General features: G+C 47.7%; 8 protein-coding genes and 2 pseudogenes across 8 annotated transcripts; 6 read left to right on the top strand and 4 right to left on the bottom strand.

Moving 5' to 3' along the window:
• The first annotated feature begins 126 nt into the window (after positions 1 to 126).
• CNK01810 (hypothetical protein) lies at positions 127 to 1,874 on the top strand. Its single transcript, XM_024658056.1, has 11 exons — positions 127 to 345; positions 432 to 441; positions 512 to 544; positions 606 to 680; positions 738 to 814; positions 870 to 992; positions 1,037 to 1,236; positions 1,297 to 1,419; positions 1,471 to 1,500; positions 1,555 to 1,682; positions 1,744 to 1,874. Exons 1-11 carry the CDS (start codon positions 224 to 226, stop codon positions 1,831 to 1,833), a joined length of 1,011 nt encoding a protein of 336 aa, XP_024513714.1. The 5' UTR covers positions 127 to 223; the 3' UTR covers positions 1,834 to 1,874.
• Positions 1,843 to 2,927, bottom strand: CNK01800 (conserved hypothetical protein). Its single transcript, XM_567659.2, has 5 exons — positions 2,799 to 2,927; positions 2,531 to 2,732; positions 2,260 to 2,480; positions 2,130 to 2,201; positions 1,843 to 2,072 (listed from the first exon to the last, which is right to left on the bottom strand). The coding sequence occupies exons 1-5, from the start codon at positions 2,832 to 2,834 to the stop codon at positions 1,971 to 1,973; spliced, it is 633 nt and encodes a 210-aa protein (XP_567659.1). The 5' UTR covers positions 2,835 to 2,927; the 3' UTR covers positions 1,843 to 1,970.
• Positions 2,928 to 3,559: 632 nt separating this feature from the next.
• On the top strand, positions 3,560 to 5,169 carry CNK01790 (annotated as a pseudogene).
• Positions 5,170 to 5,908: 739 nt separating this feature from the next.
• Positions 5,909 to 7,726, top strand: CNK01780 (conserved hypothetical protein). Its single transcript, XM_567657.2, has 6 exons — positions 5,909 to 6,314; positions 6,528 to 6,653; positions 6,717 to 6,896; positions 6,950 to 7,128; positions 7,183 to 7,367; positions 7,421 to 7,726. The coding sequence occupies exons 1-6, from the start codon at positions 6,100 to 6,102 to the stop codon at positions 7,547 to 7,549; spliced, it is 1,014 nt and encodes a 337-aa protein (XP_567657.1). The 5' UTR covers positions 5,909 to 6,099; the 3' UTR covers positions 7,550 to 7,726.
• A 61-nt stretch (positions 7,727 to 7,787) lies between these two features.
• On the top strand, positions 7,788 to 9,656 carry CNK01770 (annotated as a pseudogene).
• Positions 9,638 to 10,816, bottom strand: CNK01760 (hypothetical protein). Its single transcript, XM_567853.2, has 6 exons — positions 10,654 to 10,816; positions 10,438 to 10,603; positions 10,371 to 10,384; positions 10,200 to 10,321; positions 10,078 to 10,147; positions 9,638 to 10,026 (listed from the first exon to the last, which is right to left on the bottom strand). Exons 1-6 carry the CDS (start codon positions 10,751 to 10,753, stop codon positions 9,680 to 9,682), a joined length of 819 nt encoding a protein of 272 aa, XP_567853.1. The 5' UTR covers positions 10,754 to 10,816; the 3' UTR covers positions 9,638 to 9,679.
• A 162-nt stretch (positions 10,817 to 10,978) lies between these two features.
• CNK01750 (hypothetical protein) lies at positions 10,979 to 12,338 on the top strand. The gene is made up of 5 exons (XM_567852.2): positions 10,979 to 11,223; positions 11,288 to 11,393; positions 11,448 to 11,624; positions 11,696 to 11,903; positions 11,976 to 12,338. Exons 1-5 carry the CDS (start codon positions 10,998 to 11,000, stop codon positions 12,147 to 12,149), a joined length of 891 nt encoding a protein of 296 aa, XP_567852.1. The 5' UTR covers positions 10,979 to 10,997; the 3' UTR covers positions 12,150 to 12,338.
• Positions 12,339 to 12,381: 43 nt separating this feature from the next.
• On the bottom strand, positions 12,382 to 15,602 carry CNK01740 (cystathionine beta-lyase, putative). The gene is made up of 6 exons (XM_567850.2): positions 15,296 to 15,602; positions 14,383 to 15,232; positions 13,620 to 14,336; positions 13,261 to 13,563; positions 12,840 to 13,207; positions 12,382 to 12,781 (listed from the first exon to the last, which is right to left on the bottom strand). Exons 1-6 carry the CDS (start codon positions 15,543 to 15,545, stop codon positions 12,513 to 12,515), a joined length of 2,757 nt encoding a protein of 918 aa, XP_567850.1. The 5' UTR covers positions 15,546 to 15,602; the 3' UTR covers positions 12,382 to 12,512.
• Positions 15,603 to 15,869: 267 nt separating this feature from the next.
• CNK01730 (hypothetical protein) lies at positions 15,870 to 18,037 on the bottom strand. Its single transcript, XM_567849.2, has 6 exons — positions 17,549 to 18,037; positions 17,251 to 17,307; positions 17,127 to 17,204; positions 16,790 to 17,072; positions 16,190 to 16,741; positions 15,870 to 16,136 (listed from the first exon to the last, which is right to left on the bottom strand). Exons 1-6 carry the CDS (start codon positions 17,831 to 17,833, stop codon positions 15,925 to 15,927), a joined length of 1,467 nt encoding a protein of 488 aa, XP_567849.1. The 5' UTR covers positions 17,834 to 18,037; the 3' UTR covers positions 15,870 to 15,924.
• Positions 18,038 to 19,205: 1,168 nt separating this feature from the next.
• On the top strand, positions 19,206 to 24,210 carry CNK01720 (hypothetical protein). Its single transcript, XM_024658055.1, has 6 exons — positions 19,206 to 19,300; positions 19,362 to 20,455; positions 20,503 to 20,677; positions 20,930 to 21,123; positions 21,654 to 21,837; positions 21,892 to 24,210. Exons 5-6 carry the CDS (start codon positions 21,778 to 21,780, stop codon positions 23,950 to 23,952), a joined length of 2,121 nt encoding a protein of 706 aa, XP_024513777.1. The 5' UTR covers positions 19,206 to 19,300; positions 19,362 to 20,455; positions 20,503 to 20,677; positions 20,930 to 21,123; positions 21,654 to 21,777; the 3' UTR covers positions 23,953 to 24,210.
• The last annotated feature ends 8 nt before the right edge of the window (positions 24,211 to 24,218 follow it).

The raw sequence follows: 24,218 nt of genomic DNA, 5'->3' as shown, positions 1-24,218 counted from the left end.
AACAATTAACAAAACTGAATGGAGCATAAATAATTATTTTTAAACACCACCAAAAAGCCCAGCAAACAAAACAGCAGCTTCTTCGTAGGAGAATAAATGGTGATATCATAACTCCCGGGCCGAAGCCCGAATGCTATAGTTGGAGGTTTCATCAGACTTTACAAAATATCAGCACCAGTCAAAAGGACCGCATCCAGCACCAGCACTTCCCCAAGATAGGATTATGGCAGTCCCCGAGGAGATCTCTGACCCAGACATTTATTCTGACATACCAGAAGGCAGGTTTGGATCTCCTCAGAAGGAGCATTCACCGTTTATCGGTTTCGCCGCGGGTATCTGTTCGGGGTGAGTTTTTCGTCTGCTCTTACACTCGGCGGTCAAAGGCTTTGGCCTTGACAATAAGATAATACGCTAATATGTGTGGTTATTAGATGGACAAAGGTATATATATAGTTTGGTCCTACATCTCTGAAGTGGCGGTCATAATCAGGACGCTGATTTCCAGGTATAGCTTATTGTCGGACATCCTTTCGACACCCTGAAGGCAAGTGATTTGTCCTCATACACCAAGGAAATTTCCTGATAGTATTTGAACGAATATCCAGACAAGGCTGCAATGTGCTCCCCCAGGAACATTTAATGGGGCATGGGACTGCTTCAAAAAGACGGTCAGCAAAGAGGTGTGCTGTTCCCGCAAAGTACGTGTAATATTTGCTCATCCCTAATATGATTGGTAGGGTCCACGAGCTTTGTATAAAGGCGCAAGTATCCCTGCAATCTCATGGGGGATAACAGACTCCATCTTGATGGGAAGGTGAATCTTTTCTATTAATTTGATCATCAGGAGTAGCAATCCTCACCAAAAGCAGTCTGCACAACTATCGAGCCTTTCTTTCTGCTCACGGATTAGGGGAGCAAGTGCCGAACTCTGATCAGAAGAGGTTGTCACTTTTGGGGCACAGTGTGGCCGGTCTGTTTGCTGGCTGGACCAAGTAAGCTCTTCCTAGAGATCCGTATTTTGCTAAGAGCATTCCAGTGCAACCGTCGCACATCCCACAGAAATAATCAAATGCAAACTCCAGCTTCAACTTGTTCAACCTGAGCATGTACCGCGACAATTCTCTGGTCCTATTGACGTCGTACGACAGACTGTCGCCGAGCAAGGTGTGACAGGTATGTGGAGAGGACTGGGTGCGAGTTTCATCTACAGAAGTTGTTTTGCAGCGATGTTTGGAAGTAAGTGTTACAAGCATCCAGAATCATCGTGCGTAAGAAATGTTGATGTTGAGTTGACAGGCTTCGAGGTATTTAATAGATTGTTCAAGAGCTGGGATGGTACAAATTGGGCAATGTCGGCGGGCCTAGCCAATTTCCTCGCCGGTGGTATGGCCTCTAATGCTTATTGGTTGACAGCATTGCGTAAGTCAAGCGCCTATATGTGTGATTGCAATTACTGAAAATTTCTGAAAGCCCTCGACAACGTCAAAAACAGAATAATGAGTGGGGGACCTTCTAGTAGTCATCATCCATTGCTGACGCAGTATCTTTTCATAGCTGACGATATCAAGACACCACGGTATAGAAGTGTATTTGACGCTTACCGTCAGGTATGGAACGAGGCCTACGATGGCTCAAAGGGATTACGATGGAATGTACTGGCAAGAACAAAGAATTTCTATAGGGTAGGCAGGCAGATTTCCTACTGTTTCAGAGCCATCAACTGACGACCAAGACGTGTGGTAGGGTTTTGTCCCGGTCGCATTGAGAGCTTTTCCGACAAATGCAGCAGCATTGGCCGTATGGGAGGGTGTCATGAGATGGTCAAAGGCATAGCACTGTATCTTCCGCTCACCGTGCATGTATACATGTACAGAAGCGCTGCCAATTATCACGGTGAAAGAGGCATTTAGCTTCAATTTGCTACATTTTTAGTATCTATAGTTCTAAAATCTACAACTACTTGTCTTTATTTATTCGTCAAAGAAGAACTTGGTGCGCTTCTCGATAGGCTCGTAAACCTTCTCCTTACCGGGGGGGCCGGAAGGGATACCGAAGGGGAGGAGGCCAGTAACCTATCAGGACAACGATCAGAAAGTAAAGCTTGTTGAAAAACGTAGGAGTATTCTCACCTTCCAGTTGGGAGAAACATCCACCAGTTCGGTAATGGCGGCCTGAGTCTCAGCAGAGTATTGGGCGTAGTGCTAAACGAAGTTCAGCAAGTATCCAAGCCAAAAATCTACGACAGATAGACACACATACCTGCAAGCTAGCACCATGACCCTCAGCCACCAAAGCGGTCCAGACGATGTGCTGCAAGATACCTGCAGAGTTCTCAGACCAAACAGGGAAAGCCTGTGCAAAAGCGGGCATCTTGGCTGAGAAGCCATTGACAATGTCCTGGTCTTCGAAAAAGATGACAGTACCGTACCCGGCTCTATATTGGTCCTTGATCTTGTTGGCCCAGAATTCCTCCTGGCTCTCTGCAGTGGTTTATCAGCTCTAGATTGAAGTTCGCGATGCAATAACGCACTGTCACCCTTGAGAGTCCTTAAATGAGTTTCAGTAATCTTGTCCCAAAGCTCGTTGTGCTTGGACCCAGAGACAAGGACTGCCCGAGACTGCTGGCCATTGAAAGATGTAGGAGCATACTTCACGGACTTCTCAATGATCTCCTGGAGCTGGGCGTTGCTGAGAGTAGTCTTGTTGGTAAGATTGTAGTAGCTTCGTCGGGCCTAAAATAGTAATGTGTCAATCGTGAAGCGCTTGAAAGACCACCAGGTTATGAGGGATAAACTTACGATGACGGCCTCAAAGAAAGCAGCAGACTTGGACATTTTAACGACAATCAGTCTCGATCAAGGGATATGTGGAAAAAATAGGCTGAGTCGAAATTTCTATAAAGACGAGTGAAGGACAATAAATCTGTGCTATTTATGTATTTGGCATGAACATTGCCTTTCCGGCGGAACCATGTTGCTATGTCATCATTCTCCTGCTGAAACGGGGCTTGCACGTTTTTGTTGCGTGCTTGATGACATAATGTTACACACACGGACCGGGACCAAATATATTATCAAGGGGATCTTCTTTCATCGCTATATTTATTTATCTAATCTACTGCTTTTGCTGGAAATGCCTCTTCAAGATTAAAAAGTTAGTTTACTTGTATCTCAGCGGTAAATTCAATAGTCGATGATATGTATGTATGTATGCACTACTGTTGAATCTTCTTGATAAGTAATTCTGATTTTGGTGCCCAACACGCCGGCTTTTAATATGGAATAATTGGTGATTTTGGTTATAGGTTCGACACAAGCCCACTACGGACATCGGCCCGTCTCCGAAGAAGACCGAACCACACCAGACTCACTATTGAGCAGTTCTTCCGTGCGGTACATGTCCGTATGGAGCGGACAATTATATTCATAATTACATAATAAATATCCCGCATGCAGTTTAACTCGTTCCTTCAAGAATTTTCCAGCAATTCCCCGACGGCGCGCGAAGCCTCTCGGGCTTTCGACGAGAGCTTTCTCAAATGTTCGACATCCTTCGCGACTCTACTTATCTGCTCTTCGCAACCGTTCGTACACCTTCTACCGCTTACTGATCATCTTTGCTGCTGCCAGCCGAAGACATGCACCCATCTATAAAACCCAAAATATCATTTCCTGTTCCCGTTAACCACAGCTTTCCAAGTCGTATCATTATCTTTACCTAGCATTGGTAATTACAGCCACACACATTCAAACAATCTTGAGACGACCATGTCTTTGTTCAACTACCCTTACGTTAACTTTGGCTGCCCCGCTTATCATCGCCGAAGCTCCCTTTCTCCAGCCTATCACCAGAATCCGTTCTCTTTCAATCCACACTACACCACTCGCCATGTACCCGCTCGGCCATCCTACGACCTCGATGACATGATGTATGCCGAAGAAGAGAAAGCCGCTGCTTATTACAAACACCTTCAAGCCATTCAACGCAAGCGAGAGAAGGCTGAAGCTGCAAAGCGGGCTCGTGAAACTGCTCGCGCGCAGGCCCAAGCTGAGCGAGAAGCTGCCATTAAAGCCGAACTAGAGAGAGCCATGGCCAGAGAAGAAGAAAAACAAAGGAAGCAACAGCTAAGGTTGCAAGAAGAGGAGAGGAGGAGAAGGAAAGCTCGAGCCGAAGCTATTTCAAGGAAGAAGGCGGAGAGGAGAGCTAGGGAGGCGGAGGATTTCACGCATACTTCGGGATCACGCACGAGGTAAGTAATGGTCATACCATACGCGAAGCGGAACATATAAGCTGACAGTATCTTCTAGGGACTCACATTATCACCATTGACCACACAGAGTCAACGAGCTTGATAATTTGGACAGTCTTTTCAGCACCTTTTTCGGTATCAACTTTGCTCCGCAATACTCTAGTGCTTCAGAGTCTGAAGTCGAGTCTGAGTTTGAGGCTAAATCTATTTCTTCAACATCTCCAGCTTCCGAACAGGCAGCGTCAGCATCTCGTGTCGAACACGTTCCTCGAGAAATTGAAGCTTCGGCAGCTACCCCTCCCGCACAGAAGCCCTCGGCATCTCCCTCTGTCCAAGTATCCACTGCCCCTAAAGCCGATATCCCTGAAGAGCAGGTTGCTGAGGAGGAAGAGGGAGAGTCTACAACTATCTCCGAAGGGTCTTCTGCGTCACTTGCGTCTTTGGCTAGCACTGAGCAGCAGCTGGCTATTCTCAAGTCATCATTTAATTTCCCTTCTCGACTTTCATTTGCCCACTCCACTCTGGGCTCTCATCCGCCTCCACTCTTGTTTAACCGTCGCAACGCACCTTACCACGCTCAGACAAATGCTCTCCTTCAACTTTTGCTCCAAGCAGACTCTGTAGAGTCCAATGGCGACAAAGAGGTGCGAAACAGGAGGAAAGAGGTGGTTAAGAAGGTGGAGGAAGAAATTGCAACGTTAGAACGACAGAAAGATGACATGTGGATTGAGGTTCAGGGCAGGAGAGAGAGAGGCGAAGAAAGTGAGCCAGCTGCCGATGAAGAGAGGTCTTGGAGCGATGGCGTTTCAGTAGCTACCGAGCAATGATCTCTAGAATAGGAATCGAATAGGGCGTTATTGGTGCAATTATCACGAGGGAAGCATTTACATGTATAAGTATATTGGGTGTTCTAGTACTATATGATCATTGATATCATAAAATATTATTTTCATCAATCATGATCCAACGCTAAGGTAGACCTTGCCAAACCACTGACCACGATAATGGTGTGAGCTTTCATGTCAGATAAGAAGAGCCTTCCTACACGCCAGGATGCCACGAAAATCAACATGTCTAACCAATTGCCCCATCTACGCTTTTACGCTACGCTGTCAACTATTCTCTCATTATTACTACTACTGGTTATTTAGTTCTTTTCACTGCAGCTTCTTTGCCACCAGCATGCAATAATTTTCTGAGTCCTCACCTTGACGGACTTCCTGTAGTCTGTAGTAATAGTAATTCTCTTACAGCACTGCTAATTAGCGCGTAGAAGGGAGCCGATGGCTTGAGGGCTACTGCTTGGTTTATGGAAGCATTTGTTCTTCGGCCTTTCGTTGTCCTTTGACGTCTTCTGTCCTTCTGTCGCCTTGGCCATTCGCAGTTTAATGTTATCTGTCACCAGTTAGTCATCTTTCATTTCCATGGTTAGCTACCTTCCCCCCTCCGGCATAGTTATGCCATTTGATTATCTAATTATCGGCGTCTAATTATTTATTTATTTTTTTGGCGAACGGGGGCGGCTTCTGCCGTCAACCGCCGAATTTCCTTTTTTGGCACCGATATCCCATATCATTACCCAATCGTTCCCTTCGCTTTGCTCATCTTCCCTCATTCCTGCCGCTTATAACTCATGCATTCCTCATCCATTTCCTTCTCCTCTCTTCTAGAAAAGCCCAGCAAGTCAGTACCACGGGAAGCATTAGCTAATCCGCTATAACCCCTACCAAGCAATCTGCCGACGGGAAAGATATAAAAGCCGTCCTATCTTCAGCATCTCCTCACGATCCATCTCTTTTTCAACCGACTTGATTCATCAAGCAACAACGGCTTTACTGTTCAAGAACTATATGTTAAGGACCACACTTACACGTTTCAACACTTCATCAAGTCTAACCACACTCAAAGCAAACATGTCCACCACTGCTGCTATCAATACCGCCACCGGCACTTCTCGAAGTATTACCAAGACTGTTTACGCTCACGAGGTCTCTGAAGGTGCCGGTGCCACTGTCAGGAGGTCTATCGGTACTAGGGAGCTTCGGAATCTTACTCCTTTCTTGATGTGAGTCACTTTCAGCTGTTGAGGTGCAAGACTTGGAATTTGGGACATCGACACCAAGGAATGGAGACCTTACCCAAACTCACTTGAGGGTATGCCCGGACAAGTGATCGAGATTCCGATAGGAGTCAACTATCCAGATCCGAGAAAGACTAGCCCCTTAATGACTCATTCGTAAACTTGACCCGATATTTGTATACTGACTTCCTCTCACAGGCTCGATCATTTTAAAGTCCTTCCCGGTGCTGGTTTCCCCGATCACCCTCACCGCGGTATGCAAACTGTCACTTACTTGTTCCGAGGTATCTTCAAGCACGAGGACTTCCTTGGATACTCTGGAACGTAAGTTTTTTTCTGTTTGAAGCTATTTCTTTGTAATATTACCTGCTGACACGATCGCTTTAGTTTAACACCCGGAGATGTTCAGTGGATGACAGCCGGTAAGGGTATCGCCCACGCCGAGATGCCTATATTTGACCCGGACCCAACTAAGGCTGAGCCTGTTGAGGGTATGCAACTTTGGATTGACCTTCCCCAGAAGGAGAAGTACATTGAACCAGAATACCAGGACCGAAAGGCTGAAGAGTAAGTCTGAATGATTAAATTTTATAGTAGTGGTTTTGCTGATATATGCGTAGTATTCCTGTTATCCACCCTAAAGATGGAGTAGAAATCACTGTTCTTTCTGGTGACTCTCACGGTACCAACGGCTCTGTTACTCCGGTCGGCGGTGCTTGGTACTTGGGTTTCAAACTTCAGAAGCCCGGGGCGAGCGTGTATCAGCCTCTTCCTGAAGGTTACAATGCCTTCATCTATAGTAAGCCTTTTTAATCTCATCGTACTGACCTACTACTGACAAATACTAAAACAGTCGTGAAGGGAAAGCTGCAAATCGGCGACGACACCAAGACTCATGACAAGTTCAACTTGCTTGTTCTTTCTTCCAAGCCTGGAGAGTCTGGCGTGACCCTTACCAGGCCAGAAGACGACACTGATGCTGAAGAAGCACATTTTGTTGTCATTGCCGGAAAGCCTCTCGACCAGCCTATTGTTCAGGTGAGTCAGTTTCTCATGTGTAAGATGATGATGTGTTGACAGCCCTTTTTCAGTATGGCCCTTTCGTCACCTGCAGTCAAAGACAGGCTATGGAAGCAATTATGGACTATCAGACAGGGAAGAATGGGTTCGAGCGTGCTGTTGGTTGGAAGAGCAAGATCGCCAAGGATTTCAGGGGTTAAGCTGTTTTTGGATAACTGATAAATCAGTCTGTAGATTAGTGAAATTTGCATTCTCACATGTACCTATAATACCTGCATACTTTTGAACCTTGGCATGATAGCAGAACGATTATTTCCTTGTTATGCATCCTCGACTTCATCTGTAGCGAGTTGTCCGCATTCCTCCGACGGCCGGCCCCAGCAGTCAATTGTCCGCGTCTCTCTCTCATCTCAAATCTCTTCTCGAATTATCTTCCATCTCCCACTTCCTATTCCTCATCAACAGTCGTCTCTCTCACCTTCAAGCATGTCTTCCGATCCACTTCGAGTACCCACTCCAATGCCTCAAGAGGACCCATCAAAAGAATCATCCCGGCCTTCCCTCCGAGCTCTCATTGGCCAAGTTTTGACCATCACCCTCATCGACGGTCGTATCATCAAGGGCTATTTTACATGCGTCGACAAGCAGTGCAACGTCATCCTCAATGAAGCTGAAGAGTTCCGCCCCCGTCCCGCATCACTTATTGCTAAAGAGCAGGCGCTCTTGGAGGGCAGGCCTATTGAGGGCAAGTTGGCTGAGGAGTCAGATGAGGAAAAAGTCTGGAAAAATAGGGAAAAATACTGGCCTAAGAGCGAGCCTTTTGGAGGGTATGCTACCGGATGGGGAGGCCGGTCATTGTCGATGGTGTGTATGAAAAAAGACGATATTGCAAAAATCGAAGTGGAAAAGGATGTTTGGAAGTGGATCGGAGGGCAATGGTGAGTTTCTCTTGCCCGAAAATGTGCTTTACCAATCATACCTGATACTACTCTCGTTGTAGAGGTTCCTCCTTAGTCCTTCCCTCACTCCTTCAAGGTCGCTGTTCCTGTAGCTGTGGAACGTCCAAGGCAATGCATGTCGGAGCTTTCAGTCGGGTTCCGCCATCATAATTCAATGCTTCAACTCCCGCGTCCGCGTTCGGCCGCAGTCTAATTGTAAATATGAGAAGGAAGAGACTATGATCTGGGAGAGACGTCTTTCGATATGGCAGGCATTAAGTGGTAAAGCTTATGGAGGAATCATCGGTCTCGGTGAGTTCTTTCTTTTCATAATTGTCGTGAGGTTTATTTATCCAACGGGAACATTCCCCTACCAGCAATGACATCTACAATCGACACCAAATTTCTATGCCCAAGTTTCTATCCTTATGATTTGAGGTTAGAGCTTTCCGCTGCAGTGTTTAACATCGTGCACGGAAATCTGGAGACTAGGATGTGATGCCATGATGGTATTGCTTACCTGCTCTATCCAAGCTTTGTCTGGCCAGCGTCCTTTTGGCTCTGGTTTGTTGCTACATCAGTTTGAGACAGAATAGGCGGGAGAGGGAGATTCTGAAGATCTCGTTAGGTCAGTGATGGGGCTGGTAGGGACTCTTGAGTATGGTGAAGCACAAGGTGAGTGCTTTTGACTTTTTTTCACTGACAAAAGATCAAGCTGCTAACGATTGTATGATAGGAATGACGATTCATAGTCTATGCTGTACCTCTTATCAACATCATTGTTGCCCGAAGAGCTTGTTTTCTTTGGTCACGCCAGAGTACACCTCTCCAGCTTTTGTCAGTAACTGTAAGGTTTGTTCATGAAAGCAGTTGTTTTGTCGCTGTGTTTTTGCGACATTGGCGCAACCATCCTTTTCACCTCTGTCAGTCATCTCAATTGCCCCGGAGGTCAGATTGGACAAGCTTTGCGTCATCGCAAAGAAACAGATGATTACTGGACATTCTCTATCGATGAACAAAGCGTGATTTCCGGCCTCTGCTCTTCATTCTGATGTGACACTCTTCACCATTCCTGAGAACGAGGAGTCTGTCGGCCTAGGGCTGGAGATTTCTAGACCTGAATCGGCTTTTGAACGCTGTACATATCCATTTGGGAATGCTCCCAAAGAGCCGTGAGACGAAGGATATATGTGGGTGGTCAGTGATGAGTGGAAAGTATCTGAGAGTACTGGGAAAGAAGACATATGGGGATGGAAGGTCATTAAATGTGTAGCAGGATAGGTAACGACGGTGTGAAGATGGTGACACGGCTGGCGATCATGGAACGGAAGTATAATTGACGATAGCTGACGCTGATTGATGATATGCATGTTTTGAAATTGTACGCAGCTTTTAATCTTGGCCGCTGAAGCCAACCTTGCCGACTTCTCTTCTTTGCTCATACCACTCGTTGTACTCTTCCCAGTCCCATGTACCTTGTCCAAACTGTCCTCGTCCTTGCACAATCTTTCTGATTTCCTTTCTTTCCCCCTCATTTCTGAAACAGTTGGACCACCACTGATCCATGCTGTCACCCCTCATGACACCTTGGGAGAAATCCAGCATACCAGCCGAGTGAGTAGCGACGAAAAAGAGAACGAGTGCTGCTGCATGAGGCTGAAGTTGCGGGAACTCGGAAAGATGTTTAAGAATACGGGTAAGACGTAGGAGGTTGTGTGAGCGAGAGCGAAGGTTTGAGACTGTAAAGTGTGTTGAGTCGTCTGCCATGACAATTAAGAACAGAGACGCACTTCTCTCCTTGTGGTTGCTTGTAAGCTTAAGCTTACCGCCGTTGAAATCTATGCCGTAGAATCCTAGCATCTGCATCAATGTCAACATAGCTCAATTTCACCAGACCAGCTTTGACGCGAACCATTTTATAAGATTTAAGTAGTCTGGAAACAATTTCGGGATTGTTCTGCATTGCTTCAATTTCGTGAGGTTGTAAAGGTTGTGCTTCGGGGTTAACGCCATATTCTCGAATGGGAAAGAACCCTAAGGAAACTTAGGTGAGAGGGTCGCACGTAGACCAAAGGATACCAACATTGAATATATCCACTGGCAGAAATCTGTCAGCCAAGGCGGCCGGCAAGTCATGCAATCGAGCTCACTGGTTCATCTCCAGTTCATCATAGTCTCTTGAGTACGTGTGCATGAACTCTTCATAAGTCAAGTTGTCAGGTTGGAATGGTAATTCGTTTGAGTAGAACTTGAGATTGGCTGATGCCTTAGGGTTGGTTTTAACATTGGGGTAATATGCGAGGAAATCTTGTATATCTGATTCCACATATGAGTCCAGGTAGCACTGAGCTAAAGGAGAGCCTGACCTCGAGGCTTGGACATTGTGGCTGGTGATGCCATGGTACGGATAGCGATAGCAGATAGGAAGGGTGCTCTTCTAGTGAGTATTGTCTTGACGACGTTCATGAGTATGCTCCGCTGTGTGCTTTTGGTTGTCGTGGTCTTTGTGGGTCGTGGAGCGATACTACGTACAACGAAGGACGGACGGAGCAGAGATGTCGGGTGGAGGGAAGTAGTGATCGGTCTTGTGGTCACGTGATCTTTCGAAAGTCTCGGCCAATCACACCGCGTGGTCGAATCCACTGCCTGTTTTTAACATTTCGGCGGTTGTCTTCTTCGCAGTGTGTTGTACATCCTATAACCTCCAGCCATGTCTTTCCTTCCATCGTTTCGGCACTCCGCTTCCCTCTCCACCGCTACTCGCAGCGCGACTCTCCTCTCCCTACGATATGCCTCCACCATCACACAACCAAAACCCAAATCCAAACTCACCAAAGAACTTGAACTTGAAGCCGAGGAACAGAGGCAGATGCTTGCTAGGGCATCGAGGTCCAACCCAGGAGTAGATCTCAGTGCCCAAAAACTGCCCCTCTTTGGTAAGTCTCGCTTTTCTAATCTGTCACGCATTCACTTATACTTACATACGTCATTTACGAACAGAGGCCACGTATGATCCTCCAAGAAATTGGCCGGAATTCTGGCACAAGACCAAGGACGCGGTGTATGAACGGGACAGAAAGGATCGTCAAGATTTGACCAACCAGTCGTACGTCTCTTTTGTGACAAAATTGTTCCAGAGCTAATGTATTGAATCTTTTAGCATCAGCGAGCTCATTGGACAGGGAGGATTGGAAGAGTATAAGAATAGTCCTATTCGGTTCTATATGCCTAGTTTGATTCGCAGAGGGTTCGTCTGGTTAAATCCAGCGGGATCGATAAGCAAGTCTATCAAGAATTTGACCGAGCTCTACTACAAATACATGCAGGTCCAGGCTTCGTAAGTGAATTCTCCTGACTAATTAGTCTAATGACTATTGCCGGATGAAAACTGACCTATGTTGGATGCAGTGGAACACTAGGACAGGCCCTTTCAATCTCTAAAGACGACGCCTACTCTGCTGCCCAAAACATTATTAGAGGCAGAAAGGACAAGCTGAAATGGCAACTCGTCAAGGAGAACAAGTCTACCAAGTTGGTATGGGCGAGGATGACAATGTTGGACCCGAGGGAGGACAAGATGGCGGCGCAGATTGTTTTGGCGTTTGACACCCAGCAGGTTGGTTTTCTTATAATTCGAGACCGCAAAGAGGCAACACCATGGCTAATTATGCGCCCCCTTTTTATTTAGGCGGTGATCACTCAAAAGGGTTCGGCCCCGCCCTCGAGACGGACACAACACGTTGTTGAGAACATCGTCTTTGAAAAGATTTTCCCTTCACGGGATGACTGGAAAATCAAGGGAAGGTTGATACCTAGCAAGACTCCTGATGTGCAGACCGTCACCAAGGCCCCTGCCAACTAAGAGCCGTAGGTTGTTTGAGACGGTGTCTGTCTGGTGAGGTAATGGTGAGATGAGCATACGGCATATCATGCATAGATCTGTGCATCGTGGGATTTTGGGGTTACTTCAATCAATGGGATTTTGGATCAGCAGCTTGCTTCAGTTTTGTTTGGAACATTGCAATGTATCTCAGACATTTTTGACCATAATAGGATTCTCTAGCAGGCAAACACTTCACATCTTTTCAGATTTCCAGTTACCAAAATGTCGTGCATTCCATATTGTACAAGCCAAAGACATTACTGTTGCTACTGTGAAACTAGAAACATCACACAAGGGACACAGAGAAAACATACGTTCAACTAAAGCAACCCATAACATATTTTAAGCATATACCCATCGACCCAACCTTTCCGCCCATGCGTGCAAACCTTCCTTATCAGCTTCTCTAAGACCAGCTCTCTTCGGCACAACCATGCCCTCACCCTCGTCGTGGGTCCTCACAGCATCCCGAAGTTGTTCAGAGACATTGCCCGGCTTAAAGGGAGTCGTGAGGACACCGAAGCCAGGGCCGCCCAGTGTGGTGAGGTGCGCTTGGAAACCATGGCCTTCGAGGGTTTGGATGAGCTCGTTGAGGGAAGATTCAGGGAAATCTGAGTAGGCATATAAACAATCAGCGTCGGTCTGATAACTAAGGATAGCTATACTTACCATCCGGAATAAGAGTAAGAGCACATCCGCCGCCACCAGCACCAGTCAACTTGGTGGCTAACTCGAAAGGTGCCTGAGCGGTAGCTGCCACGATCATTTCCAAAGAAGGGTGCGACACTCCGAGCTCAACCAAGTGCTCATGGTTTTCCTTGATGAGCGCTTCCAGACGCTTGACAAGGATAGAACGTTCCACAGGCTTGCCACCGCCGAGCAAGGAACGTGCTTCATCTGAAATGGTTTGGATAGAATCGAGAATCGAGTTAACAGCCTGAGGCTCAGCGAGGCGCTTCGCGGAAACACCGGCAACCAATGTCTTGGTGTCTCTGGGGACAAGAGTGTTGGTCAAGAGTAATCGGACAGAAGAAAACCTGGAAAAAAATCAGCTAAATGGACGTGAATAAAACGGTATGCAGATACTTACTCAAAAAGACCATCCATACCGCCTTGCTTTCCGCCAACAGATCTGGTGAAAGCAACAGCTCCACCCCTGACAGCGACGGCGTTATCGATACCACTAGGGTTTCCGTGTAAAACCTTTTCGGCCAAGAAAGCCCATCCATCGACCAAGTCAGTGTCTTCTTTGGGAAGGCGATCGGCCGAAGGAATGGTGAGGTGCTGGCGAGCGAGAAGGAAAGACGCCGCAACACAAGTGGAGTATGCGGCAGATGATCCGAGACCCGCAGAGATAGGGAGGTTTGAAGAAGCGGTAAAGGTAACAGAAAGACTGTAGGCATAAGTTAGTTTTATTCAGCAACATCGGCACGGCTTGCCAATACTCACGCATTGGTTTCTTCACCTGAGATCATCATGTACAGATATAAGAAGGCTACACAGGCACCTATACCAGTCTTACCCACTTCAACATGAGTGTTGACAGCACCCTCCACAGCCTGAAGCAACGCCGTGTCAAGCTCCTTGTCGGCAACGTGCCTCCCGCCATTTGCGTGCACCGGAAGCAGATTCCAAGGAAGCTTGCTGATTTCCCATTCGAGTTCCACACCAATATTGGGTACTTCCAATCCAACCTTTCCGTCACGACGAGGAGACAAGACGGAAAAGCATCGGAGGTCGACGCTGGACGCGATGGCAGTGACGCCGTGGACGACAGCGTGCTCACCGAAAAGAATAACCTTGCCGGGGGCAGAAACCGCGATGTCTTCTTCGATCGTCTTGTACTCTTTGGGAGGGGTGGAGAGACCAAGACTTTGCTTCACGCCGCTGACGAGCTTGTCAACAGTAATAGACTGGGTAGAAGGCCGCTTGAAACCCTTGGCACGTTCCAGGATCCACGCTTCACCGTCCCTAGCGTACAACTCCGCCGCCTTAGTCTGGGAGAGAGGAGTATATTGTAGATTGGGAACAATAGCTCCTGCTTGGAGAAGCGAATGCTCCAAGTCATCAATGAGATCTCTAGGGTCCTCGATACCGACACAAAGTCGAATAAGGTTTTCTGGGAGCCCTCGTTCAGCACGAACTGCAGCGGAAATGGAGGCGTGACTGCAACAGATTAGCAGATCTCTTGGATGACGGTAAAATTACTTACGACATTAAACATGGCATACTGATCAAGCTGTTGACAGCCCCGAAAGACACGCTGATACCCCACAGTCTTGTCCCGCCGACAATCCGTTCGCTAAGGGCCTTGTCGCCAGTAACAAAACTTAACACCGCGCCAGCACCAGACGCCTGTTTGTAGTGGATATCCCTCTTAGGATGGCTCTTGAGACCAGGGTAGTGGACCAAGAAGCCAAATGAATCAAGATAAAGAGCCACAAGGTGGGCAGTGGCCATCTGCCTGTCCATCCTGAGAGACATGGTCTTGACACCACGGAGCAAAAGGAAAGAGTCGAAAGGAGCAAGGCCGGATCCAACAGAGTTAATAATGAATGCAATGTCTTTGCAGATATCGGGTCGAGAAGCTGCAATGATACCAGCCATAAGGTCGTGATGACCTGAGAGATATTTGGTAGCAGAGTCGTAAACAATATCGGCACCAATCTCAAGCGGCCGTTGCAGGTAAGGAGACATCATAGTGTTGTCAACCACAATCAAAGCGCTAGGTGCAGCAGAGTGAACAGCATCGGCGATTTCTTGCAGGTCGGCAATTTTCAACAGAGGGTTCGTAGGGGATTCTAGAAGAACCATCTTGACATTATTCCCTGGTCCAAGATGAGGAATTACCTTGTCCACATCTGTAGTATCAACATGCCTGACATCGACACCGCCATGCGTACCAAGATACGTCAAAAGTCGGTTGGTACCTCCGTACAAATCGTCACCGGCCAGAACGGTTTCTCCTGGCCTAACAAGTCGCAAGATCGTGTCAAGACAAGTCATACCAGTAGACAAGGCAAATGTTTGAGTGGCCCCGTACAATCTTGCAAGATGGTTTTCTTATAGCCTCATTTGTCAGTGTTATCTATGGAGATGCGATAAACGAGCAAGCCCCAACTCACCAAGAGCGCCTCTTGTGGGGTTCCCAGACCTGGTGTAGTCATATTGCCCGTCCATACCCTTGAAGGTGGCGGTCTGGTAGATGGGAGTTGAGCTAGCTCCATACTGATCCTTGCCATCGACATTAGCGCAGATGGTGGAGAAGCGCCAGTTGGCGACTCGTTCCTTATGTACTTCCACTGGAGACTTTGGGGCGAGAGAATAGACAGATGTCGCGAGCGAGCTTTCGCCCGGTGTTGAAGGGGTGGTCATTTTTGGAAGAATGTTGGAAAAATAGGAAAAGAAAGATTTGGTGATTCAAATTGAAACGTATTAACTAAAATAACGACGAGCGACGGAACGGCGCTGCTCTATCTTTGATTGATCACACCATCGTCTTCGACTCCGACTCGGTCGTTCGGCAACGATTCTCAGGCGGCCACGTCCGCCCTCCTTGCTACAAACATTCAATTCATCATTCAATTAATCCATCATTCTAAATAATTCACTTCACTTTCGTTCTTCTGCACGAAACCCTCGATTGAATGGCATCATACAGGCAATTTCAATCGGCTACGACGCTATACATCCATTCCATAGCAACTAATTACACATTTTAAGGAATTATTATACTTCATTGCACACAACTGGTTCAAGCCTCGTTGGCCCACTGAGGAAGCCACTGCTCCCAATTCTCCCAAGAATCGTCGCCAGTAAACTGTTTGTCATCATGGTGGTGGTGATGATGGTGCTTGTGAGGCGGGACGAGAAGTTTCGGGATGATGTGGAAGGCTCCATTACGAGCAGGCACGTCAATAACCTGCACAAGCTCGCCGTTGACCTTGATTCTTGTTGTGACGGCCCCTAGTGTCGTCGAAAGTTAGCCCAACAAATTCAGACCTTGCACAGCTACTTACCTTCTACAGGCAAGAGCTTGGTCTTATCAATCTCAATCGCTAGGGTGGCGTTAGGAAGGGCAGTTTCAATCTTAAACTCCTTGTGGAAGCTGGGATCATCGCCGTCCGTAAAGATAAACTGCTCAATAACTTCATCTTTGTCTTCATGTTTCTCGACGTGTAGAGTCTCAGACAAGAGCAAAGTGTGGGGGATGTAATGGTAAGCCAAGAGCTTGATCAAGGCCTTCTCGCCAAAAGGACTGAAAAGGAAGAACTTGAGCTTGGGAGGTAAACGGCGGAAAGCACCGTTGGTGGGCGCAAAAAGAGTAGCAAGGGGGGTCCCATGAACCTTGTTCTTGTGGTCCTCGTCATGCTCGATGCCGAAATCCAAAGCATGGGCAAGGTGAACTTTCTGGACACTAGAGGTCAAAGTCGAAAAGCTGTCCGGAAAGAGGAACAGCTCGTCAAGGATAGAGGCTGGAGGGATAAGAGGGTGGTCGAGAGCATGGAGATAACCATTACCAGATTTGCGATCCGCCGCAACAATCTTGGCATAGAAGTTGAGCTTGACAGCTGTGATCTTCGTCAACGCTTATCATATTATAAGGACAGCCTACGCACAGGGGGGTACCAGACACTTTTCAATTCTGACTCGCCTGTGTAAGCCTGCGTAGCTGCCATCCTCTGCCTTCAATGCCGTCTCCATTGTCGAGTTCTGACTCAGTTGCTGGACAGTGTAGGCCTTGGGTAAACCGTGGTAGGCAAGCACTTTGCCGATGATCTTGCGGAAGATTTCCTTCCTGCGCTTCTTCTCCTCGTCGTCATCGTCATCATCTCCGCCAACGAGGGAAGGCTCGCTCTCGAGAGCGGCAGAAATAGCAGCGAGAGAGGGGGCTTGTGCCAACTATACTAGATATTAGACAGTTATACGCAAAAACGAGTTATTTTGACAGCTTACCGCGTCAAGACCATCATCGTCATCGTCGTCGTCGTGGTGATGATGGTGGGGTGGTTTCAAAGCGTCATTGTTGGGTGCCTGTAATAGGTTAATTAGGCGTGTAGAAAATTGAAATTATCCTTACAAAGAAAGTGATCTGCAGATCCTTGTTGTCAAGATACTCGATCGCTTTGCCTTCAAACTACATATAGAGCATTAGCTAGGCGCTCTCATACTTTGTTCTGCTAAGAACCCCTGGGCATATGCAGGACTTTTCCGCCATCTTATTTCACGAGAAAGAAGTTTCTCAACGACCTCCATTCACTTCAGCCTCGCCCTCGACCTACGTTAAACAGGCTTTGTACGGAACAAGTCTTGCCTCTATCTACGAAAGTGCCACTTGCCCCTTGGCTGCGGCTACTTTTCTATATCCATATACTCACCTCGATGATCTTGACCAGTCGACTGAAACTGTGAGGATCTTCCTTAAGCCTTTGCCAGATTGTCAACTCTGTCTTGTCATCTCCAGCATCCTTATGAGCTCCAAGATCCCCCACGATATTCTCAGCCTTGTTCCATGACCAAGCTGCAAAGTTGCCGAGGTTGTCACCGAATGATTCCTGGATCGAAGCCCACTGAGAGACGGAGAGTTCCGGTATATCTTTGGCTGTTTTTTGGGCAGGTGCGGCGAATGCTAGCGGCAGGAGAAAGAGTGTCGATAGGTGCATTATGGTGGATTGCGATAGTATGGGTGAGGAGGAAAGAACAGAAAATCGAATGACATGAGTTATGGCCGAGGTGGGATCATTCGGGACTCGTCATGCATGCAGATTATTGCAGTAGCAAATGGTGGGAGATGGGGGTCGATGATGATGAAGCACAGCAACAAAACCCCGGCGGGCGTACGAACGACGGGAAACAAATGACGTGACTTGACGGATGGTGACACCAACGAACTTATTAACAACTTGTTCTGCTTCTGCGCTGCTGGCCGCCGTTGCTGTGCTCTGCTGCTTCGTATCACTCTTCCGGCGGACCAAAATAAGTGTTAGTTACATTCAGCCAAACGAACGTTATTAACTTCTACGTTGCCTGCTTCTGCCCAGCACCGTTTTCCCCATCTCTTTAAAATCGATTCTTGCCTGACATTTCTTGCGTCTTGCGTCTTTCTGGAGTTTCTCCATTACAATATTTTTTACGTCAGCTGCGGATTCCATTTGGGTGTGTCACAGCTAAATTGTCGATTTTTCCAAAAATCGATGCGTGACCTTCCTTATATTTATGAAATCTTACAAGGACGTAATAAACTTGATGAATTGGTGGAAAAGGAAGCGATTGCTGCTGGTTGTATCGAGTAGTAACCCTTCGCTACTGGTCAAGCTTAAAATGAATTGAAGCATCTAGTTCCTTCCCTGTAACTGGTGAAGGAGAGCAACGAATGGTACAATCAATGCAATACTGGGTTCTGACCAGTGCATGTCTCGAATATTCCAGAAGGTGAAAAGAACGAAATCTCAGCCTGATTCCAGTGAAAACACGGCCCGGAAGACCGGAAGTTATATCCATGATGAGCCCATACATTACGTTACGAAAGGCCGAATTAGGCGACGCGACATAAATGAAAGAAAGCTTAATCAATTATTCAGTACCTATCGTCGTGGTCATGTGCCCCACTTGAGTAGTCGCCATTGGCCACCAGGCGAATCAACGCACTTGGCAGCTGCCTTCCATTGACAACTGTATCAGGGTTTTTTTGTCGTACATCTCATAGTACGTAGACCTATTCGGCAGAATGAGCCTGGGCACGTGAGCTGGTGTGCCGCACCATGCGCTTTGCAGGCCGCAGAGCAAAGAGAGAAGAAGCTTTTGGTGATGACGGACATTTTCGTTATTTTCTACTTTACCCGACCACGGCGCTTCTTTGCGATGAAAGAGTTGTTACAGAAGGTACTCAGAACCAGATCGGGCATTATTATGGAAAGGCAGAAGGAAGGACGATATACTTAACGCAGAATGAGTCAAATATAGAGAACTGTGTGGGGCATGAGATTCTTTTTTCAACTCGGTAAATAAATTGTAATTCCTGTATACAGAGGAGAGGTAGCTATCACCACAATCACTTCCACTTCTATAAATATTGCCACCCTCGACGACAATAGGATATCGACGAGCATATATTTTACATTGAAGCTGAGGTAAATAAGACCCTCATACTCTTCATTCCGTTGAACGTTCAGACGAACTGATAATATAAAGGACTCTCCAGTTTTTTCAGCAGTTAATAAGTGCCAGAGCAACGACTGGAACGAAGAAGGATCAGGACAGACATCAGTTACCAACGACTCGACATCATACTCTCTGTATACCCCCATTATTTGTTCGTTCTAGACAAGGGCAGCCAACAAAAAGAGAGCCGAGAATTGTTCCTTCCTGTAATTCCCATATACACCATCCATAACAGGGCATCCTAGTTATTCCGAGCTCGAGCTTGTTACAGCAACGCAACATCATCATGATGTCTCTTTTCTAGCGACAACCGCCGATTTCTTGCGACATCCCCCTTACTTTGCACCATCATTGTCCGTGCCGGCACACGATCTATTATACCGTTCTCCAGTGCATTAGCGCTGCAAAGAAAAAACCATTATCCTGTTCGAAGCGCAGTTCGACCGAAGTCAAACGCAGATAACAGACAAGAAGAGCGCAAAAGTCTAGAATCGTCAATTGCGTGACGCCCGCTACAAACGCCCGCTACAAACCACCCCCGTCATAGCACTCCTGTCTCCTGTCCTTATAAATCTTCATCTCGGTGACGCATCTCATATACATACATATATCATATATCCAGATCTCCTCTACACACGCTCTCCATATACCCCTCACACTTCACTCTCCATCCCTACCGCAGCGAATCGCTCTTTGGACGACTGCATAGCACTTCTTCAAAATCGTCCATCCTCCTCAGGCTCGACTGTTACTTTCACGCGTTTCACCCACGGGGTCCCCAGTTTTCCCCAGGTGTTCTTCACCGCCATCGCGTCATTCCTACTTCGTTGTCCCCTTTTTCTTTATTAACACCACGCAACGCGCAACATCGGCCGCTTCTCGACTTTGCTCGCTTCATCGCTCGTTTCAATAAAAATTCCACGTCGTCGTCAACCTGTCAATTATCCGCCAGTTACGACGAATCTATCTGTTTACCTCTTCAAAAGCCCAAGCCACCGAATCACGCCAAAATCCTGTCAACCTTTGTGATCTAATCGATCTGCGCGGATCAGTCCGGAACTAACTGCAATCTGCGATACAACACTGCAAATTGCGGAAACGGAGTTCTCTGGTCTAAAAAAAAGGTTAGTGGAAGAAGATCCCGTCAACCTTTAGTTGATAAAACGTCAAGAGATCCCCGCTGGGTTACTCACCTCCAACTGGGTAACTTTTTTCTCTCTGGAGAACAGCCTCAAGTCTCTCACATATATATATTCGATATCAGCATTCAATTTTGGCATCAAGGAGGTCAAAATCGTCAGACAAGGACACGCAGCGGCGCCAGGTCGTTGAATTATCTGCCATTTGTGAGTGAGCGTGATCGGTTTTTTCTGGTGTGGCGTGTCATGTCTGTGGGTACACTGTGTATGTGTGGCTTTTGAACGGGCTCGTGCGCACTGCTCCTGAATCAGAAAAGGGCGGCTCCCCTGCGGTTGCCCTGGCGTGGTCCATAGTCCATGGCTCATACATGTTAGAGTCTTTGCCTGGCCCGTCGTTTCTTCGTCACCTACCATTCCATCCTACACGCAGGACGCCCGACTGACTGTTGCCTTCTTTAGCCTCATCCTTCTTGCCTCATTACCACATTGCCCTCTGAGCGCAACCTCGCTCAGAAACAACGTCTTTCCGGAACTCTATTCGTACCTCACCGAGTGTGAACTTGCTGTCACGATCTAGGCGCGTTTTTGGACAACGGACTGAAACGTATGGATCAGCGCAGGATCATAGGCGAGAATATTGCAGCCTGGTGTAGGTGAGTTGGTGTGATACACTTTTTTATTTGGCATTTCCTTTTATGCGCCATTTTGCACGATCCTTCTTCTCCCCGAGACATTTTCGAGCCAGGAACACGTTGTCGCCCCTCCTTTGGGCTGGACATTTTGCCGGGTTTCCCCAGCGTGCTTGGCGTCTCGTGTTTTTGCCTTTGCGCGTGTTCTGCACCGAGCTCCTGTTCTGCCTGCCACTGCTTTCAGTAGGCTCAGAGCTTCTCGACGTTGGCATACGCCATCTTTGGGAATGTCATGACATCGGATCTGGTCAATCTGACGCAATCCAATGGGGTACCTTTACTCCGGAAATCATTCCACTGTAGAGTGACGAAGGGCACAGCGTCGGATCTTCTGTCGCAATTATATGAGGTTGACGTTGGGAGTTTGGCCTGCTCAACACTGTTGCCATTGTATATATCTTCAGAAAGCTGACTTTCTCACGTTTTTGCCGCCCCTTTCTTGTCAATCATTCCTGTAAACGCACCTTACTCGCACCTTCGTCTCCATTTATCAGGTCTTTTCGACTCTCCCCACTAACTTCCGCGGACAACTCTCTTCTCATTTGACTTGTCCCAACTCCGTTTTCTTTACCCTTCCACATCTACAGCCACTCTTGGCCCTTCATAACGTCGCTCAAAATGACCATGATTGATATGGGTATGAACATTGCTTGGTGTTTGGCTTGCTCTAAACAATTGGTAAGTGCCTTAGAAAAAAAAGCATATGAGATGATCATGCTAACTTCGCCATAGAACAATCCACGAGACACTTATTGCAGCGATGCCTGTCGCCTTGAAGATTCGCAGCCTAGCGGCAGCCCAAACAATCACGTCGATATCACTGCGCCAGTCCCGGCCGGTTTTTTCTCTGCATCACGGGTCGAGGCGAGATCTGACCGGCCATCACTTATTCCTACGGACGTCTTTGAAGAACCTCAAGCCAAAATGAGCCTCCGAGATCGACGCGCATATTCTTTCCCCGCTGAGCTCGCTGAGCCTGCGGTAAAGCGTTCGGGATCCAGACGGCAGACTCAGACTCAGGAGACCTTGCAGTTTGTGAGAAAGAGCAGCGGCCAAGTGTTGGGGATGAATTCTCACAGGTCTCCAAATTTGGGTCCTACCCCTGTTGGCGCAGGCGCACGGCCAAAAGGTTTCGGCAAGCTGTCAAAGACCACGGGTAATAATACACCAATAGTATCTGACTCCGTGTTCTGCTCCAATTCGGAAAGCAGTGACAATGAGGTAGCAGATGGCGTCGATTATCTTTACCGCGAATCCGCCATCCTAAAGAAAAGGTTATCGAAAACTACGGATGATACCTTAAGACTTCCCAAGGCGCCAGTTCCTCGCCGATTATCCACCAACCTTGGCTATGAGCCCAGCAGCTACCACAGCAGACCGTCACTTGTTCCTTCTCACAGTCATCCGCTTGGGGCAAAACCTGCCAGTCCTGTAGCACACATCATTGCAACCTCAATCGGTTCTCGTTCTCGCGATGACATTGTAAGCTGGTTGAATGAGGTCAAGCGTTCGCCCAAAGATACGACTTTAGACAGCATCTCCCGATCGCAGGCGGATATGCTTACTCCTACTCAAGAGCGAATGGAATGGGTTGAGGAAGGCAAGATGGGTACCACCCCCCAAGGGAGATTGGGATCCGCTCTTGCAGGCTTTAGCACGTTGCGGGGTCTGAGCGATATTCAAACATTGGCAAACGCCCCCTCTGGATCTGGCACTGTCTACAAAGCACTTTCAGTTCCTTCACATGCATCGTCCACCGCTGCTCCTATCAGCGATCCTGAAGGCTTGGCATTGATGCAAGCCAGTCCATCTCAGGCTGAAGTCTCGCGGGTGGCGGTCATGAACCAACCTGGGGGGGCAACACCCACACTTTCGACCATTTCTCTTTCGGATTTGATGGAACCTTTGACTGATGCTGGGGAGAATGTTGACTTCATGACAGACGAGCAGAGTGCTTCGGGCAGCTCATCCTTTGCCCGACACAGGCTGTCAGCTGTTGTCTCCGGCTCTCAGCGTCAAGGCAGGGGAACCGGGTGGGGAGATTTGCAGGGGAAGACTGCCGAGGAAGAAAAGGGAGCTCAGACACCGTCACCTCTTCGACCGTTGGCCAACACAGCTCAAGCCATCTGGAATCTTTCCAACTACATCCGCTCATTTGCGCCTCTATCGATCGCTTCTGTCTTTGTACCCTCAAAGCGATCTGAATCCCCTACTCCACCTGCTAGCCGCTCCGCCACCGCCGGCCCTTGCCCTCCTCGCCAGGAATCTTCATCTTCTTCCAGCTCCCAATCGCAAGACCAGATCTCTTTCGTCACACCTTTGCCTGCTGCGCGCCAGCCGTCAGATCCCAACCAATCTCCTATCCAGGCGATGGTCCGAAGCCTACCGATGGACATTGCCAATCCTATCGGTGCCGAGAACGGTGCTCTGGAGCGCAAGCTCATTCGTGAGCGAGAACAGGAACTAGACATAGATTCGGATTGGTCAAAAAGCAAATCACGCAGCCGCGTACGTGGTAGCCGTGTGCGCAATCCCAGTCCAAGCAGGAGTCGAAGTCGTGGACGTAGCGACGGTCGCCGTTCAAGGGCTAGGGAGATGTCAAAGGTCAGAGGAAGTCATTCGAGGCATGGACGAAAGATTTCGTACGATGCGGATGCTAGCGAAGGTGAGAAGGCGGGCTATGAGCTCAGAAGAGGAAGGAGTCGAAGAGAGAAGGTGTTGAGGATGGACTCGACCGACGAGGAGCCACAGGTGGAGGAGAGGAGAGGGAGGGATAGAACTGTGAAGGCGTGAAAAGTGACGAGGTTCTACTGTCACCGTGTAGCAATCGAAAAAAAAAGTTTCAGTTCAACCTCAGGAGCTTTGTATTTATCTCTTCCTTTTTCAAAATAGCATAGGACACGATTCACACTCATCAGGCAAATTAACATGAGGTCTTTGTAGTTGTCAACAATCATTTTAGCAAGTGTCGATTAGCATTTTCAAATACATCTATTAACAGGAAAAAAGCACATTCGGATATCAGAAAGTGATTATGCAAAGTTGTACCAGTAGTAAAT

Source organism: Cryptococcus neoformans, assembly GCF_000091045.1.
Source record: "Cryptococcus neoformans var. neoformans JEC21 chromosome 11 sequence".
NCBI lineage: Eukaryota > Fungi > Basidiomycota > Tremellomycetes > Tremellales > Cryptococcaceae > Cryptococcus > Cryptococcus deneoformans.
Note: the sequence above shows the minus strand (reverse complement) of the source record. Positions and strands in the feature narration are given on the sequence as shown.

Bases quoted from the DNA above. Each gene is read 5' to 3' on its own strand.
- CNK01740 (XM_567850.2), bottom strand. From the start codon at position 15,545: ATGACCACCCCTTCAACACCGGGCGAAAGCTCGCTCGCGACATCTGTC. The intron at 14,337-14,382 runs GTAAGTAATTTT...AATCTGTTGCAG, and splicing joins AGTATGCCATGTTTAATGTC to TCACGCCTCCATTTCCGCTG. The intron at 12,782-12,839 runs GTAAGTATAGCT...ATGCCTACTCAG, and splicing joins TCTTACTCTTATTCCGGATG to ATTTCCCTGAATCTTCCCTC.
- CNK01780 (XM_567657.2), top strand. From the start codon at position 6,100: ATGTTAAGGACCACACTTACACGTTTCAACACTTCATCAAGTCTAACC. The intron at 7,129-7,182 runs GTAAGCCTTTTT...ATACTAAAACAG, and splicing joins TTACAATGCCTTCATCTATA to TCGTGAAGGGAAAGCTGCAA. The intron at 7,368-7,420 runs GTGAGTCAGTTT...GCCCTTTTTCAG, and splicing joins TCGACCAGCCTATTGTTCAG to TATGGCCCTTTCGTCACCTG.
- CNK01720 (XM_024658055.1), top strand. From the start codon at position 21,778: ATGACCATGATTGATATGGGTATGAACATTGCTTGGTGTTTGGCTTGC. The intron at 21,838-21,891 runs GTAAGTGCCTTA...ACTTCGCCATAG, and splicing joins TGGCTTGCTCTAAACAATTG to AACAATCCACGAGACACTTA.
- CNK01760 (XM_567853.2), bottom strand. From the start codon at position 10,753: ATGAACGTCGTCAAGACAATACTCACTAGAAGAGCACCCTTCCTATCT. The intron at 10,604-10,653 runs GTCAGGCTCTCC...ATGTGGAATCAG, and splicing joins CACAATGTCCAAGCCTCGAG to ATATACAAGATTTCCTCGCA. The intron at 10,027-10,077 runs GTGCGTCTCTGT...CACACTTTACAG, and splicing joins AAGCAACCACAAGGAGAGAA to TCTCAAACCTTCGCTCTCGC.
- CNK01810 (XM_024658056.1), top strand. From the start codon at position 224: ATGGCAGTCCCCGAGGAGATCTCTGACCCAGACATTTATTCTGACATA. The intron at 1,237-1,296 runs GTAAGTGTTACA...TTGAGTTGACAG, and splicing joins TTTTGCAGCGATGTTTGGAA to GCTTCGAGGTATTTAATAGA. The intron at 1,420-1,470 runs GTAAGTCAAGCG...AATTTCTGAAAG, and splicing joins TTATTGGTTGACAGCATTGC to CCCTCGACAACGTCAAAAAC.
- CNK01800 (XM_567659.2), bottom strand. From the start codon at position 2,834: ATGTCCAAGTCTGCTGCTTTCTTTGAGGCCGTCATC. The intron at 2,733-2,798 runs GTAAGTTTATCC...TTACTATTTTAG, and splicing joins CTTTCTTTGAGGCCGTCATC to GCCCGACGAAGCTACTACAA. The intron at 2,481-2,530 runs GTGCGTTATTGC...AAACCACTGCAG, and splicing joins AAGGACTCTCAAGGGTGACA to AGAGCCAGGAGGAATTCTGG.
- CNK01730 (XM_567849.2), bottom strand. From the start codon at position 17,833: ATGCACCTATCGACACTCTTTCTCCTGCCGCTAGCATTCGCCGCACCT. The intron at 17,308-17,548 runs GTGAGTATATGG...CTCTATATGTAG, and splicing joins GACTGGTCAAGATCATCGAG to TTTGAAGGCAAAGCGATCGA. The intron at 16,742-16,789 runs GTGCGTAGGCTG...CGAAGATCACAG, and splicing joins AAAGTGTCTGGTACCCCCCT to CTGTCAAGCTCAACTTCTAT.
- CNK01750 (XM_567852.2), top strand. From the start codon at position 10,998: ATGTCTTTCCTTCCATCGTTTCGGCACTCCGCTTCCCTCTCCACCGCT. The intron at 11,625-11,695 runs GTAAGTGAATTC...TGTTGGATGCAG, and splicing joins TACATGCAGGTCCAGGCTTC to TGGAACACTAGGACAGGCCC. The intron at 11,904-11,975 runs GTTGGTTTTCTT...CTTTTTATTTAG, and splicing joins TGGCGTTTGACACCCAGCAG to GCGGTGATCACTCAAAAGGG.